A 14,545-nucleotide genomic window follows, 5' to 3' on the forward strand; every position below is an offset into this window, starting at 1 on the left:
TTTAAGGCAGGTGACCCAAAGCTTGGTCAAAGAGAGAGGTTTAAGGAGTGTCTTAAAAGAGGAGAGAGAGGCGGAGAGGTTTATAGAGGGAATTCCAGAGCCTAGAGTTGAGGCGGCTGAAGGCACAGCCGCCAATGGTGGCGATGAAAATCGAGGATGCGCAAGAGGCCAGAATTGGAGGAGCGCAGAGATCCCGGAGGGTTGTAGGGCTGGAGGAGGTTACAGAGATAAGGAGGGGCGAGGCCGTGGGAGGGATTTGAAAACAAGGATGAGAATTTTAATATCGAGACGCTGCTTAACCGGGAGCCAATGTAGGTCAGCGAGCCTTGAGGGGGGGAGGGGGATGGGTCAACGGGACTTGGTGCGAGTCAGGACACGGGCAGCTGAGTTTTGGATGACAAGTTTAGGGAGGGTAGAACATGGGAAGCCAGCCAGGAGTGCGTCGGCATAGTCAAGATTAATAGATTATAAACCTAACCTTTTCTGGGAGTTGTCACCTGTCCCAGTGCTAAAATGCAGCGCCATCTCATGTTTGCCCGCAATATAGAGAATAAACTAATAAAATACCCAGAGACCTTTCATTTTCGTGCCCTACTTCACCACGTTTGTGGGACTGCTGAGGTAAAATATGGTCTGTTGCCCAACCCTGACTCTTCCATTGCACGGTGACATGCTTTGTTGATGCAGTGCATCATGGGAAGGTACGCTCTCCGCAGCAACAGTGGGAGGTTGCAGGCAGAGTCCGATGATGCAGTGGAGCCTTTCCGTGTGCAGTAGGAATGAGACCTTGCAAGTTTACTAGTGGAAGTTTCCTGGAGAAACCGTGTTCCAAGCGAGTGGCAGGAAAATTCTGCGTGTGCATTTATGTTTTTTTTTTAAAACGAAAGCAAAAATACCATCACCAAGCCGCAGAGACCAGACGGTTCCATCCGCAGTCTGGCAGCTGGTCTGAGCCAGGGGCAGCGGTAGTTTGTCGGCACTTCGCTCTTCCCGAGCTGCCTCAAGTCAAAATGACTTTTTTTGGATAAAAAGGAAGAAGTCGCAAAATGCTGACGATATGAAAACAGCAAATGTTGGAAAGGTCGCGTCAGTATCTGTGAAGAGAAAGGACAAGCGGACCCTCTGGTGTAGAATCCTTCGTCAGTACTGCCTCTGTTGCTATGGAAATTTAAAATCTACATCCACTCACATCTATATAGTGCCTTTAACGTAGTAAAACATCGCAAGGCACTTCACAGGAGCGTGATCAGGCAAAAACTGACACCGAGCCACATAAGGAGATATTAGGACAGGTGACCAAATACTTAGTCAAAGAGGTAGGTTTTAAGCAGCAGGTGAGAGAGGTTAGGTGAGGGATTTCCAGAGCTTAGGACCTAGACGGCTGAAGGCACAGCCGCCGATGGTGAGGCGAAGAAAGTGGGAGATGCACAAGAGTTTGAGGAATGCATAGTTCTCGGAGGGTCGGAGGAGGTTACAGAGGTGGGATTGGGGGGGGAGGGGGGGTGAGGCCATGGAGGGATTGGAAAATCATTTAAACTGCACCGTGTTGTGTTTAGTAATGGCTCCTTGGTACTGAGCGCCACAGAACAGGAAAGTCCATGGTTCGATCCACGAGCCGAGTTAATTGGTCTTTGTGTCCCTGATCTAGGGAAAGGGGAAAAATCAGCCCCGATTCCAACTCCTGATTGACAGTGAGTTGCCCTGTTGTAAAGTGCGTGGGGGTAAGGAATGGATTGAACTGGGCTGTGAAACCGCCCTAAAAGTTGAACAGACTGCCAACACTCAAAACAAAAAAAATTGTCGCCAAGTGCTACTCAGCAAGCAAATCTGCATCAATCAAATTGGAGTAAGAGGGGACATTGAAGAATGTGCTTGCTTTTTGGTGTGTTCAGTACCAGATTCAACCCCTTCAAGTTTGTGTGTTTTCCAATGTGTCCGACCTATAGAGGAAAAGCAAGGCTGGTGTGAGATGGGGAATGATGATGGTGGGGGGAGGGAGGGTGCTTTCAATTAATAGAGCAATTTTAGCTTCAGAACAGAGATGCAACTTGACAAAACCATATCTGGCCCTTTGGTAGAAGATTCCAATCCCAGTAAATGGTCCAATTTTCAGAAGTTCTCCCCAGGAAACAAAAATCCAGCAGGCTTGTAAGCAGAACTGACTAAATAGCAGATGTACGATTTGCATCTAATTATTATCTTTTTTCTGTGTGTGTGTCTTCTGCCTCCCCCTCCCTCCCTCCCCTTTCTCTCTTTCCCTCCCTTCTCTCCATCCCCCCCCAGTGCCGGCAGTCAGCATGACCAGGCTAGTCCGGGCTCGCACCACCTCGACTTCAAGCGTGGGATCCGGAGACGCCGCCCGCAATCAGTCTCCCGCCAACAACCACCAGGCGGACGCCGTCGGGAACAGCGAAACCGTCCAGGGCAGGCCTCAAACCATGGAGCTCTCCTGTTAAAACAGCAACTTCAGTCCTTTATTTATTTGTGGGGTTTTTTTTTGTTCATTCCGTTTCAAGAGATCGTCAACTTGGCTGAGTCGCGGCCTAAAAAAAAAAAATGGAGAAACCCAACAATGGAGTGCAAGTTTTCTTGTTAAATTGTGTCTCTTTAGTGCATGCCTGATACACTGGTTGATGCTCTTACACTGTAGCTGATGCTCCTTGTTTTCATTTCTTTGGAATATTCTTGTTTTACCTCGTGGTACAGAATGCGCACTGTTACATTCCCTAATTCCCTGTGTGGTAACCAAAGCAACTCGTGTCTTCTGTGGATTTAAAGGGGCAGCGCCAGAGTTCCCCTCCCGCTCTCTGTAACCAATGGACAGATAACAAGCCTTTTTTAAAAATTCGAGAGTAAGGTTATTTTTATCCTTTCTATTTTTGGAAGGATTTTTTTTCCTGCATTGTCAGAAGGTTGAGAGTTTGGACCCTCGAGCCAAGCTTGAACTCCTAACCTAGGTTGACATCGCAGTGCAGTAAACCCAAGTGAGTGCTGCACTGTGGAGAGGCATGGTGTCCTTTTTTTTTTCTGGATGAGACTTTCAAACCCAAGGGCCCTGTGGGAGGTTAAAGATCCCGTGGCAATAGACGAGTCGGGAGTTTGTGGCCCATCCTGCCTCCGGTAACGCCCCCCAAAAAAAACACCGATTTAACTGGCTGTCTATCTCATTGCTGTTTGTGGGACATTTTTGGTGCGGAATGGCATAGTCGCTGATGCAAGGCGAGATACAAGGCCCTATTTGTTAATCGCAAGCAAAAAAAAATATAGAAGCTGCGATTGAAAACCCTATGATCTATTCGGCATTAGCAGGAGGTCGGGCAGCTATTGGGAATGAGACAGGCTGCAAACCCATCTCAACATTTGGAGCTGTGATTATATGTCAGAATGAGATACATCAAAGTATGTTGCTTTTTATTTTGCATGTGATTGTTTGGCGCAACTCTCCATCCAATTGACCAAGGCCTGTGATTGCGGCCTGGTCGCAGTTTGGCATTACAGTGGGATGCCATTATCAGGAATGGTTTTGGACTGTTCTTGGGTATTCCCATAACCCCTTCATATTCCCCTACCCCCCCCAGGATGCGAATACCTTTTTACATACTAAATTGTAATTTATTTACTCTCTGCTTCTCCCCCCCGCCCCTCCCTCGCTTTCTGTTAAAGATTTTGAGCTTGATTTGGTTTTGTTTTTCTTCTCGTCGTTTGCCATACAGTGAGACAACCGCGCTGGGTGCAAGCCAAACCCGCTCCCCGTGTGATCAGTGTCTGCGTTCATCCCGTGCGGCTTTTCTTTGTGTTTGTTTCCCACGTGGCCGGAGCACTAGCTTGAAATTTTTTTTTTAAATGTTAATACTATAGGCACAAAAGCTAGTCGTGTGAGCTTGTAGTGTCTATGTGCAGGTTCATTGTGATAAACTACAGGCATTTGACACTATTGCTGTCCTTTAAAAGATCTAGAGGTGAACGAAATGGCTAACTTTCGAATAAAGGCAAGCCCTGGCTTGCAATTCTAGAAGTGACTGCTGTGTCCAGACGTTTGTGTTCTTATGCAGTGAGAATTCATTTAATGCATTTATTAAAATAGAAATTTCTTGCGTGCAAATTGGCAAAAGGGACCATGCTTCATTCGTTGGGTGTGGAGCACTTTGGGACGTCCTGAGGATGTGAACGGCACTATATAAATGCAAGCTGTTTCTATTGAACATATGACCATGTGGACCATTGAACATATGAACATAGTCCAAAGATGTGCGGGTTAGGTTGATTGGCTATGATAAATTGACCCTTAGTGTTAGGGGGATTAAATTCATGGGGTTACGGGGATAGGGTGGGATATGTGTTGGTGTAGGGGTTACGGGGATCGGGTGGGATATGTGTTGGTGTAGGGGTTACGGGGATCGGGTGGGATATGTGTCGGTGCAGGCTCGATGGGCCGAAATGGCCTCTCTCTGCACTGTGGGGTTTCTGTGATTCTGTGATGACGGGTACAAAAGATAATCAAAAAGCCTAATGGAATGTTGGCCTTTATAACCATGGAACTAGATTATAATAGGGAGGAAGTTTTGCTGCAGCTACAGAAATCCCTGGTTAGACCACATCTGGAGGACTGTGCACAGTTCTGGGCACCGCACCTCAGAAAGGGATATATTGGCCTTGGAATGAGTTCAGTGCAGAATCACCAGAATGTTAGCAGGGCTCTGAGGATCAGGTTATGCAAAGAGATTACATAAATTAGGCTCTTATTCCCTGGAATATAAAAGGCTGAGGGGTGATTTTGAGTGAGATTTTTAGGATTTTGAAAGGAATTGAGAGGGTAGATATAGAAACTTTTTGTGCTGGTGAGGGAGCCTAGGATAAGGGGACATCACTTGATCTTCAAATCAGAGCCAGGCCATTCAGGAGTGAAGTTAGGAAACTCTTATTCACACTAAGGGTGGCAGAAGTGTGGAATCCTCTCCCACAAAAAGCTTCAGATGCGAGCTCAATTAATTTTTAAATCTGAGATCGATAGATTTTTGCTAGACGACAGTCTTGAGGGATGTGGAGCCAATGCGGGTGGATGGAGTTAGGATACAGATCAGCCATGATTGCATTGAATGGTGGAACAGGCTCGAGGGGCTGAATGGCCTCTTCCTGAGACACTTCACCTGAAGAAGGAGCAGCGCTCCGAAAGCTTGTGATTTCAAATAAAGCTGTTGGACTATAACCTGGTGTTGTGTGACTTTTTACATTTGTCCACCCCAGTCCAACTCCGGCATCTCCACACCATGAGACATAAGAGTCTTTAGATTTTATTACTTCAAGTCTACTTTCTGACTGTCCTCTCCAGAAGATGAGACATTTGCTGTGGTATGGTTCCAGCGATGCCAGCAGCTCACGAGGTGGAAGCTGAGTGTTGGCAGGCTATTCAAACAAAGAGGGCATCGCTCAGTCCTGCCCTTACCCAAAGTCCGCATTTGTTTTCTAGAACAACACTGTTATACCAGTCCCAGTGAGATGTTGGACTGCGGAATCGGCTTGAAGTATAGCTTTGTGCTCACAGTATCTTCGGAGCATGCAGGTGTACTTCTGACGAGCCCAGTAGGCAATCGGAAACACGATCCTTATCAATTATTTAGCACGTGCTTTTTTTTTTAATGTCACCAATTGATGCCAAAAGCCGGTGTAACCAGAGTCTGTAAAGTTACTGAGCATTGGACAGTGCAAGACATCTGTAATCTCAACAGGAACTTCAAAGGACATGTACAACATGATTCCTTGCTCCCCTTCCCATGCCCTTGCCGCATGTCATTCTCCAACTGGCTGTCTGTGACCTCCAACAGCCCCGCTAAAGTGATTGGAGGAAATGCCCCAATACCTCCAGTTTTTCTTTCCCTCTTTCTCTCCTCTCCCTCTTAGAGATGCCCCTCCTCTCTGGCATTTCTGCCCAGTCCCAAATGTCCTCCTTCCCCAGATAGAGGCCTTGGAGTCCTCTTGTGTTAATGAATTAGTTGGTAATACCCATAGGTGGTGCTGTTGTGTGGCTGTGCATGCTTCAACATAAGAACATAAGAAATAGGAGCAGGAGTAGGCCAATCGGCCCCTCGAGCCTGCTCCGCCATTCAATAAGATCATGGCTGATCTGATCCTAACCTCAAATCTTCTATCACTCTCCATCCCACCCGAACCCATGTGATCTCCCGGGAGAGGCGAAAAAACAGATAAAAAACCCAATGGCCAATTTGGGAGAAAAAATCTGGGAAATTCCCCTCCGACCCATCTAGGCGATCGAAACTCTTCCAGGAGATCACTCTGTCCCTATATTTTCTACAGTACTTACCTTCTGTAAAGGTGATCTCCACCCAGCCAGGAACAGGAATAAAACCATCTCCTGAAATCTAACACAGAATTAGAACACAAGAAGTAGGAGCAGAACCAGGCTACACGGCCCCTGGGCCCACTCCACTACCCACAGGGCCATGACCATTCCGAACCTAGACTCGTGTCCAATTTCCTGCCCGCTCCCCGTAACCCTTAATTCCCTTTACTTCTAGGAAACTATCTATTTCTGTTTTAAATTTATTTAATGATGTAGCTTCCACAGCTTTCTGGGGCAGCAAATTCCACAAACCTACCACCCTCTGAGTGAAGAAGTTTCTCCTCATCTCAGTTTTGAAAGAGCAGCCCCTTATTTTAAGATTATGCCCCCTAGTTCTAGTTTCACCCATCATTGGGAACATCCTCACCACATCCACCCGATCAAGCCCCTTCACAATCTTATATGTTTCAATAAGATCGCCTCTCATTCTTCTGAACTCCAATGAGTAGAGTCCCAATCTACTCAACCTCTCCTCATATGACTACCCCCTCATCCCCGGGATTAACCGAGTGAACCTTCTTTGTACTGACTCGAGAGCAAGTATGTCTTTTCTTAAGTATGGACACCAAAACTGTATGCAGTATTCCAGGTGCGGTCTCACCAATACCTTGTACAACTGCAGCAATACCTCCCTGTTTTTATATTCTATCCCCCTAGCAATAAAAGCCAACATTCCGTTGGCCTTCTTGATCACTTGCTGCACCTGCATACTAACCTTTTGAGTTTCATGCACCAGGACCCCCAGATCCCTTTGTACTTCAGTACTTTCCAGTTTCTTGCCATTAAGATAATAACTTGCTCTATGATTTTTCCTGCCAAAGTGCATAACCTCACACTTTCCAGTATTGTATTCCATCTGCCAAATCTCTGCCCACTTACTCAGCCTGTCTATGTCACTTTGCAGGTTTTTTATGTCCTCCTCACTCACTACTTTCCCTCCCATCTTTGTATCATCTGCAAACTTTGATATGTTACACTCGGTCCCCTCCTCCAAATCATTAATATAGATTGTAAAGAGTTGGGGACCCAGCACTGACCCCTGCGGAACACCACTAGCTACTGATTGCCAGTCTGAGAATGAACCATTTATCCCAACAACAACAACTTGCATTCATATAGCACCTTTAATGTAATAAAACGTCCCAAGGCGCTGCACAGGAGCGTTATCAAACAAAAATTGACACTGAGCCACATAAGGAAATATTTAGGACGGACGGATGACCAAAAGCTTGGTCAAAGAGGGAGGTTTTTAAGGAGTGTCTTAAAGGAGGAAGGAGAGGTTTAGGGAGGGAATTCCAGCGCTTAGGGCCTACGTAGCTGAAGACACGGCCACCAATGGTGGGGCGATGAAAATCAGGGATGCTCAAGAGGCCAGAATTAGAGGAGCACAGAGGTCGTGGAGGGTTGTAGGGCTGGAGGAGGTTACAGAGATAAGGAAGAGGCGAGGCCATGGAGGGATTTGCAAACTAGGATTAGAATTTTGAATTTGAGGCGCTGCTGGACCGGTCAGCGAGCGCAGGGGTGATGGGTAAGTGGGACTTGGTGTGAGTTAGGCTACGGGCAGAAGGCCACTGTTTAATACTCCTCTAGTAACAGGTAGAGGTTTTAGAGGGCTGTACCTAGCTCTCGCTCTCTCTACCTTTCTTGACATGGGTTGGACCTATGCTAAACGATACAATCGTTATGGACTTTGGCCCAGAAGAGGTGCTGGCCTTTGGGGTGGTGTGAGTGTGTCGGAAAGCCTGGGAAATAGGTTAGGACCTGGGTACATCAAGTCCCAGCGTTTGCTTGGAGCTTTGGGGTGGGACTTTGGAGTGGCACCTCCATCGGTCTCAAACGTGGTTCCTCGCATTAGACAGGGTGAAGCCAAGAGCAGGAACACCCTTTTTTGGACACTAAAGGAATCGAAGGATATGGGGTAATAGTTTGGGAGTTGAGGTCAAAGATCAGCCATGATCTCATAGAATGGCGGAGCAGACTCGAGGGGCCGTATGGCCTAAACCTGCTCCTATTTCTTATCTTCTACGTTGGGAGTGTCTGCTTCCTTGGCCCCAGTGGTAAGCGGCCTGAACCCCCAAAGCTGCGGTAATTTAAAAAAAAAATTGTTATTGTTGTACGGAATCCTGAATTTTAGAGGGGAAGGGGGACGAGGAGCCTAGGCAGCCTAACCCCCACCGGCAGCAGGAGGCACCAGAGTTTTCAGTCACTGTATCTGGTGGGTTCCCCAGAAACACCTGAAGTGCCGTGGTCACCTACTGGGCTTAGGTGTCCTTTCACTCACTTCGCACACTCAGGTGGGGTTAACACTGGATGGCACCGGTGGGCATGATACTGGCGTGACTGCATCCTGTATAAAGGGGTCAATTATGGACTGGAGAATTTTAGCTATGAGGAAAGATTAGAGAGGCTGGGATTGTTTTCTTTAGAACAGAGGAGGCTGAGGGGAGACTTAATTGAGATGTATAAAATTATATGGGGCTTAGATAGAGTGGACAGGAAGGGCAGAGAGGTCAATAACCAGGGTGGCAGAGATTTAAAGTAATTGGTATAAGGATTAGAGGAGAACTTTTTTCACCCAGCGTGTGGTGGGGGTCTGGAACTCACTGCCTGAAAGGGTGGTAGAGGCAGGTATTTGGATATTCACTTGAAGTGCTGTAACCGACAGGGCTACAGACCAAGAGCCTGGAAACTGGGATTAGGCTGGAGAGCTCTTTTTCAGCCGGCACAGACACAATGAGTCAAATGACCTCCTTCGGTGTTGTAAATTTCTGTGTTTCTATGTGGCCCAATTTCTGGGCCACTAACACTGCGTGGGCACTGTTCGCACTTCCTGAGAAACAGGCTGACCTCAGCGGATGATGCAAGATCAGTCCTTTGGTATCATGTGCTGGCGTTTTGGGTGAACTTCTGTTGATGCAGCCCTGCACCCCCCAAACCCCTCCCCACAGGCAGCAGCAGCCACTGGAGTCTGTATCAGACGTGCCAATGCTGTCATGTGAAGGGGCCACAGCCTGCTCGCTGTGGACAGGCCGCTTTGCCAACTTTTCCATGAAATGGTGGATGATCAAAAGGTACAGACGAGACCCACCTTCACAAAGCACATGGGCTGTTTTGAATGCTGTAAAACTGACTGACTGCACTTCACCCTTTACCAATCATAGGCCTGGAGTTTCCGGCGGGTTGCGCTGGTTCTTTCAGCACAACTCGCCTGAAATCGGCCAAACCAGCACAATACAAACTCGCGGAATTTTAAGCACGACTCGCGTCCAGCGCGAATCGAGTTCCCCTGCCCTTTTGCGCTAGTTTTTTTTTAATCGTGCGAGAAGCTAGCCCCGCCCCCAAAACCCGGCCACGCCCCCCCAGATCAAATTAATCACCGTGGCGAGTTCCCGCTAATTGCGCCCGTTTGCGGAGGCTCATAAAATTAAGTTTTTTTAGGCGCAAGGACACTTAATAGGCACCTTTTAAAAGCTTTTAAATATATTTTTTTAATTTACTGAGAAACAGACAACTTGCTGTACGCCAATGTAACTAGTAAGTGGTTCTGTATAGTTTTTTTAAAGTCAGTTTTAATGCAACTTTTTAAAAAAATTCTAAAACGTTGCCCGATTGCTCTGGTTCATGGCAGATTTTACGTTCGGCGATATGCAAATGACTTTGAGCGAAATCTTGAGCAACAAAAAAAGCGCAATTCTGAAAACAAGCGCAATTTTGGCCGCAATTTGCGGCAGGATCGATGATTGCGCCCAAAGAGGAAACTCTTGGCCGTAGTGTTGACATCATTAGCACGTCCACTACAGGAAGGATCACGCTCATGTGCTGGGGTTTGTGAATTTGCACCAATTAACATACAAAATTACTGGTTAAAATATGTCACGTCTTCCCCCCCACCCCCTGTCCGCCGTCTCATTGATTGTTCGTTGCTAATAGCGGCGAGAGAAAAATATTCCCTTTCACTAGGGCTATCTGAGGGTAGGAGAACTGGTCTACTTGATATGAATGTAGTCACTGCAGGCTTTGCTACTTGGGAAAATGATCAGAGAGAAACTGGCAGCCTGAAGCTCCCACTGTAAAGTCAATGATCTTGCAATCATATTTCTTATCTGTTATATTTGAAAATAAATGAATTTAAGATCATAACGTAAGAACTAGGAGCAGAAGTAGGCCATTTGGCCCCTCGAGCCTGCTCTGCCGTTCAATAAGATCATGGCTGATCTTCTACCTCATCTCCACTTTCCTGCACTATCCCCATATCCCTTGATTCCCTCAGTATCCAAAAATCTATCGATCTCTGTCTTGAATATACTCAACGACTGAGCCTCCACAGCCCTCTGGGGTAGAGAATTCCAAAGATTCACAGCCCTTTGAAGAAATTTCTCCTCATCTCAGTCCTAAATGGCCGACCCCTTATTCTGAGACTGAGACCCCTGGTTCTAGACTCCCCAGCCAGGGGAAACATCCTCCCTGCATCTACCCTGTCAAGCCCTGTAAGAATTTTGTATGTTTCAATGAGATCACCTCTCATTCTTCTAAACTCTCGAGAATATAGGCCTAGTCTACGCAATCTCTCCTCATAGGACAATCCCCCTCATCCCAGGAACCAGTCTGGTGAACCTTTGTTGCACTCCCTCTGTGGCAAGTATATCCTTCCTGAGGTAAGGAGACCAAAACTGTACACAGTACTCCAGGTGTGGTCTCACCAAGGCCCGATAGTATTGCATAATTTAAAATATCAGACATGATACAAAATTATACTTAAAGAAAATAACTTAAAAGTTTTATATATGCGCGCACTTCCCTTCAACCTTTCCTATTATAAATTCCTATGTCCGCACTTATATTGGGAACTGCCTCTGTAAACTTGTCCCACTATAATTGCACCCTCCCCCTGCTCCAGCGCCGTCAATGGTGAAAGGGTGTCATTACAGCACTTGGCCCTTCACCCAACTTTCTCAATAATAATCAGATGAGCTGTCATCAAGTTATGTGGAACTGTGAGCCGCTGAACTTCTAAACCCTACTGTTGCCAAAGGTAAAAGGATGAGAAAGTATTTATTCAGCCCTGTAATATTATTTCCTCCAATTTTCTCCTTCAGGTAGCACTGAATTGTAGAGATGAAAGCTTCTCAGAATGTGAGCGTGTGTGAGGGGTTTGAAAACAAGGATTGGAATATTAAATTCGAGACATTGGTGGCCCAGAAGCCAATGTAGGCCAGCGAGCACAGGGGGTGATGGGTGAACGGGACTCGGTGAGCACAGGGGTGATGGGTGAACGGGACTCGGTGAGCACAGGGGGTGATGGGTGAACGGGCCAGCGAGCACAGGGGTGATGGGTGAACGGGCCAGCGAGCACAGGGGTGATGGGTGAACGGGCCAGCGAGCACAGGGGTGATGGGTGAACGGGCCAGCGAGCACAGGGGTGATGGGTGAACGGGCCAGCGAGCACAGGGGTGATGGGTGAATGGGCCAGCGAGCACAGGGGTGATGGGTGAACGGGCCAGCGAGCGCAGGGGGTGATGGGTGAACGGGACTCAGTGAGCACAGGGGGTGATGGGTGAACGGGGCGAGCACAGGGGGTGATGGGTGAACGGGCCAGTGAGCACAGGGGTGATGGGTGAACGGGCCAGCGAGCACAGGGGGTGATGGGTGAATGGGCCAGCGAGCACAGGGGTGATGGGTGAACGGGACTCAGTGAGCACAGGGGGTGATGGGTGACCGGGACTCGGGGTGAGGACAGGGGGTGATGGGTGAACGGGACTCGGTGTGCACAGGGGGTGATGGGTGAACGGGGCAGTGAGGACAGGGGGTGATGGGTGAACGGGCCAGCGAGCACAGGGGGTGATGGGTGAACGGGCCAGCGAGCACAGGGGGTGATGGGTGAACGGGCCAGCGAGCACAGGGGGTGATGGGTGAACGGGCCAGCGAGCACAGGGGTGATGGGTGAACGGGCCAGCGAGCACAGGGGGTGATGGGTGAACGGGCCAGCGAGCACAGGGGGTGATGGGTGAACGGGCCAGCGAGCACAGGGGGTGATGGGTGAATGGGACTCGGTGAACACAGGGGGTGATGGGTGAACGGGGCAGTGAGGACAGGGGTTGATGGGTGAACGGGCCAGCGAGCACAGGGGGTGATGGGTGAACGGGCCAGCGAGCACAGGGGGTGATGGGTGAACGGGCCAGCGAGCACAGGGGTGATGGGTGAACGGGCCAGCGAGCACAGGGGGTGATGGGTGAACGGGCCAGCGAGCACAGGGGTGATGGGTGAACGGGGCAGTGAGCACAGGGGGTGATGGGTGAACGGGACTCGGTGTGAGCACAGGGGGTGATGGGTGAACGGGACTCGGTGTGAGCACAGGGGGTGATGGGTGAACGGGCCAGCGAGCACAGGGGTGATGGGTGAACGGGACTCGGTGAGCACAGGGGGTGATGGGTGAACGGGACTCGGTGAGCACAGGGGGTGATGGGTGAACGGGACTCGGTGAGCACAGGGGTGATGGGTGAACAGGACTTGGTGTGAGCACAGGGGGTGATGGGTGAATGGGGTGAGCACAGGGGGTGATGGGTGAACGGGGTGAGCACAGGGGGTGATGGGTGAACGGGCCAGCGAGCACAGGGGGTGATGGGTGAACGGGGTGAGCACAGGGGGTGATGGGTGAACGGGCCAGCGAGCACAGGGGTGATGGGTGAACGGGGCAGTGAGCACAGGGGGTGATGGGTGAACGGGACTCGGTGAGCACAGGGGGTGATGGGTGAACGGGACTCGGTGAGCACAGGGGGTGATGGGTGAACGGGCCAGCGAGCACAGGGGGTGATGGGTGAACGGGACTCGGTGAGCACAGGGGTGATGGGTGAACGGGACTCGGTGAGCACAGGGGGTGATGGGTGAACGGGGCAGTGAGCACAGGGGGTGATGGGTGAACGGGGCAGTGAGGACAGGGGGTGATGGGTGAACGGGGTGAGCACAGGGGGTGATGGGTGAACGGAGTGAGCACGGGGTGATGGGTGAACGGGGTGAGCACAGGGGGTGATGGGTGAACGGGGTGAGCACAGGGGGTGATGGGTGAACGGGTCTCAGTGAGCACGGGGTGATGGGTGAACGGGACTCGGTGAGCACAGGGGGTGATGGGTGAACGGGACTCGGTGAGCACAGGGGGTGATGGGTGAACGGGACTTGGTGTGAGCACGGGGTGATGGGTGAACGGGACTCGGTGAGCACAGGGGGTGATGGGTGAACGGGACTCAGTGAGCACAGGGGGTGATGGGTGAACGGGACTCGGTGAGCACAGGGGGTGATGGGTGAACGGGACTCGGTGAGCACAGGGGGTGATGGGTGAATGGGACTCGGTGAGCACAGGGGGTGATGGGTGAACGGGACTCGGTGAGCACGGGGTGATGGGTGAACGGGACTCGGTGAGCACGGGGTGATGGGTGAACGGGACTCGGTGAGCACAGGGGGTGATGGGTGAACGGGACTCGGTGTGAGCACAGGGGGTGATGGGTGAACGGGACTCGGTGTGAGCACAGGGGGTGATGGGTGAACAGGTCTCGGTGTGAGCACGGGGTGATGGGTGAACGGGACTCGGTGTGAGCACGGGGTGATGGGTGAACGGGACTCGGTGTGAGCACAGGGGGTGATGGGTGAATGGGACTCGGTGAGCACGGGGTGATGGGTGAACGGGACTCGGTGAGCACAGGGGGTGATGGGTGAACGGGACTCGGTGTGAGCACAGGGGGTGATGGGTGAACGGGACTCGGTGTGAGCACAGGGGGTGATGGGTGAACAGGTCTCGGTGTGAGCACGGGGTGATGGGTGAACGGGACTCGGTGTGAGCACGGGGTGATGGGTGAACGGGACTCGGTGTGAGCACGGGGTGATGGGTGAACGGGACTCGGTGTGAGCACAGGGGGTGATGGGTGAACGGGACTCGGTGAGCACGGGGTGATGGGTGAACAGGTCTCAGTGAGCACGGGGTGATGGGTGAACGGGTCTCAGTGAGCACGGGGTGATGGGTGAACGGGTCTCAGTGAGCACAGGGGGTGATGGGTGAACGGGACTTGGTGTGAGCACAGGGGGTGATGGGTGAACGGGTCTCGGTGTGAGCACGGGGTGATGGGTGAACGGGACTCGGTGAGCACAGGGGGTGATGGGTGAACGGGACTCAGTGAGCACAGGGGGTGATGGGTGAAC

The 14,545-nt window shown here is 50.4% G+C and overlaps 1 protein-coding gene across 5 annotated transcripts in view; it reads left to right on the plus strand.

Moving 5' to 3' along the window:
- The window catches only part of LOC147108854 (protein NDRG3-like), a 131,405-nt gene extending 127,569 nt beyond the window's left edge, over positions 1 to 3,836 (plus strand). For all 5 annotated transcript variants that reach the window (XM_086005765.1, XM_086005763.1, XM_086005762.1 and 2 more), the window contains one exon: positions 2,284 to 3,836. In XM_086005765.1, coding sequence (XP_085861891.1) covers positions 2,284 to 2,456 — 173 coding nt within the window. In that variant the 3' untranslated portion in view covers positions 2,457 to 3,836. The remainder of the gene's footprint in view (positions 1 to 2,283) is intronic.
- Positions 3,837 to 14,545: the final 10,709 nt, after the last annotated feature.

Source organism: Somniosus microcephalus, chromosome 13 (genome assembly GCF_052327205.1).
Source record: "Somniosus microcephalus isolate GS21.2 chromosome 13, FLI_Smic_1.0, whole genome shotgun sequence".
In the NCBI taxonomy this organism is placed as follows: Eukaryota; Metazoa; Chordata; class Chondrichthyes; order Squaliformes; family Somniosidae; genus Somniosus; species Somniosus microcephalus.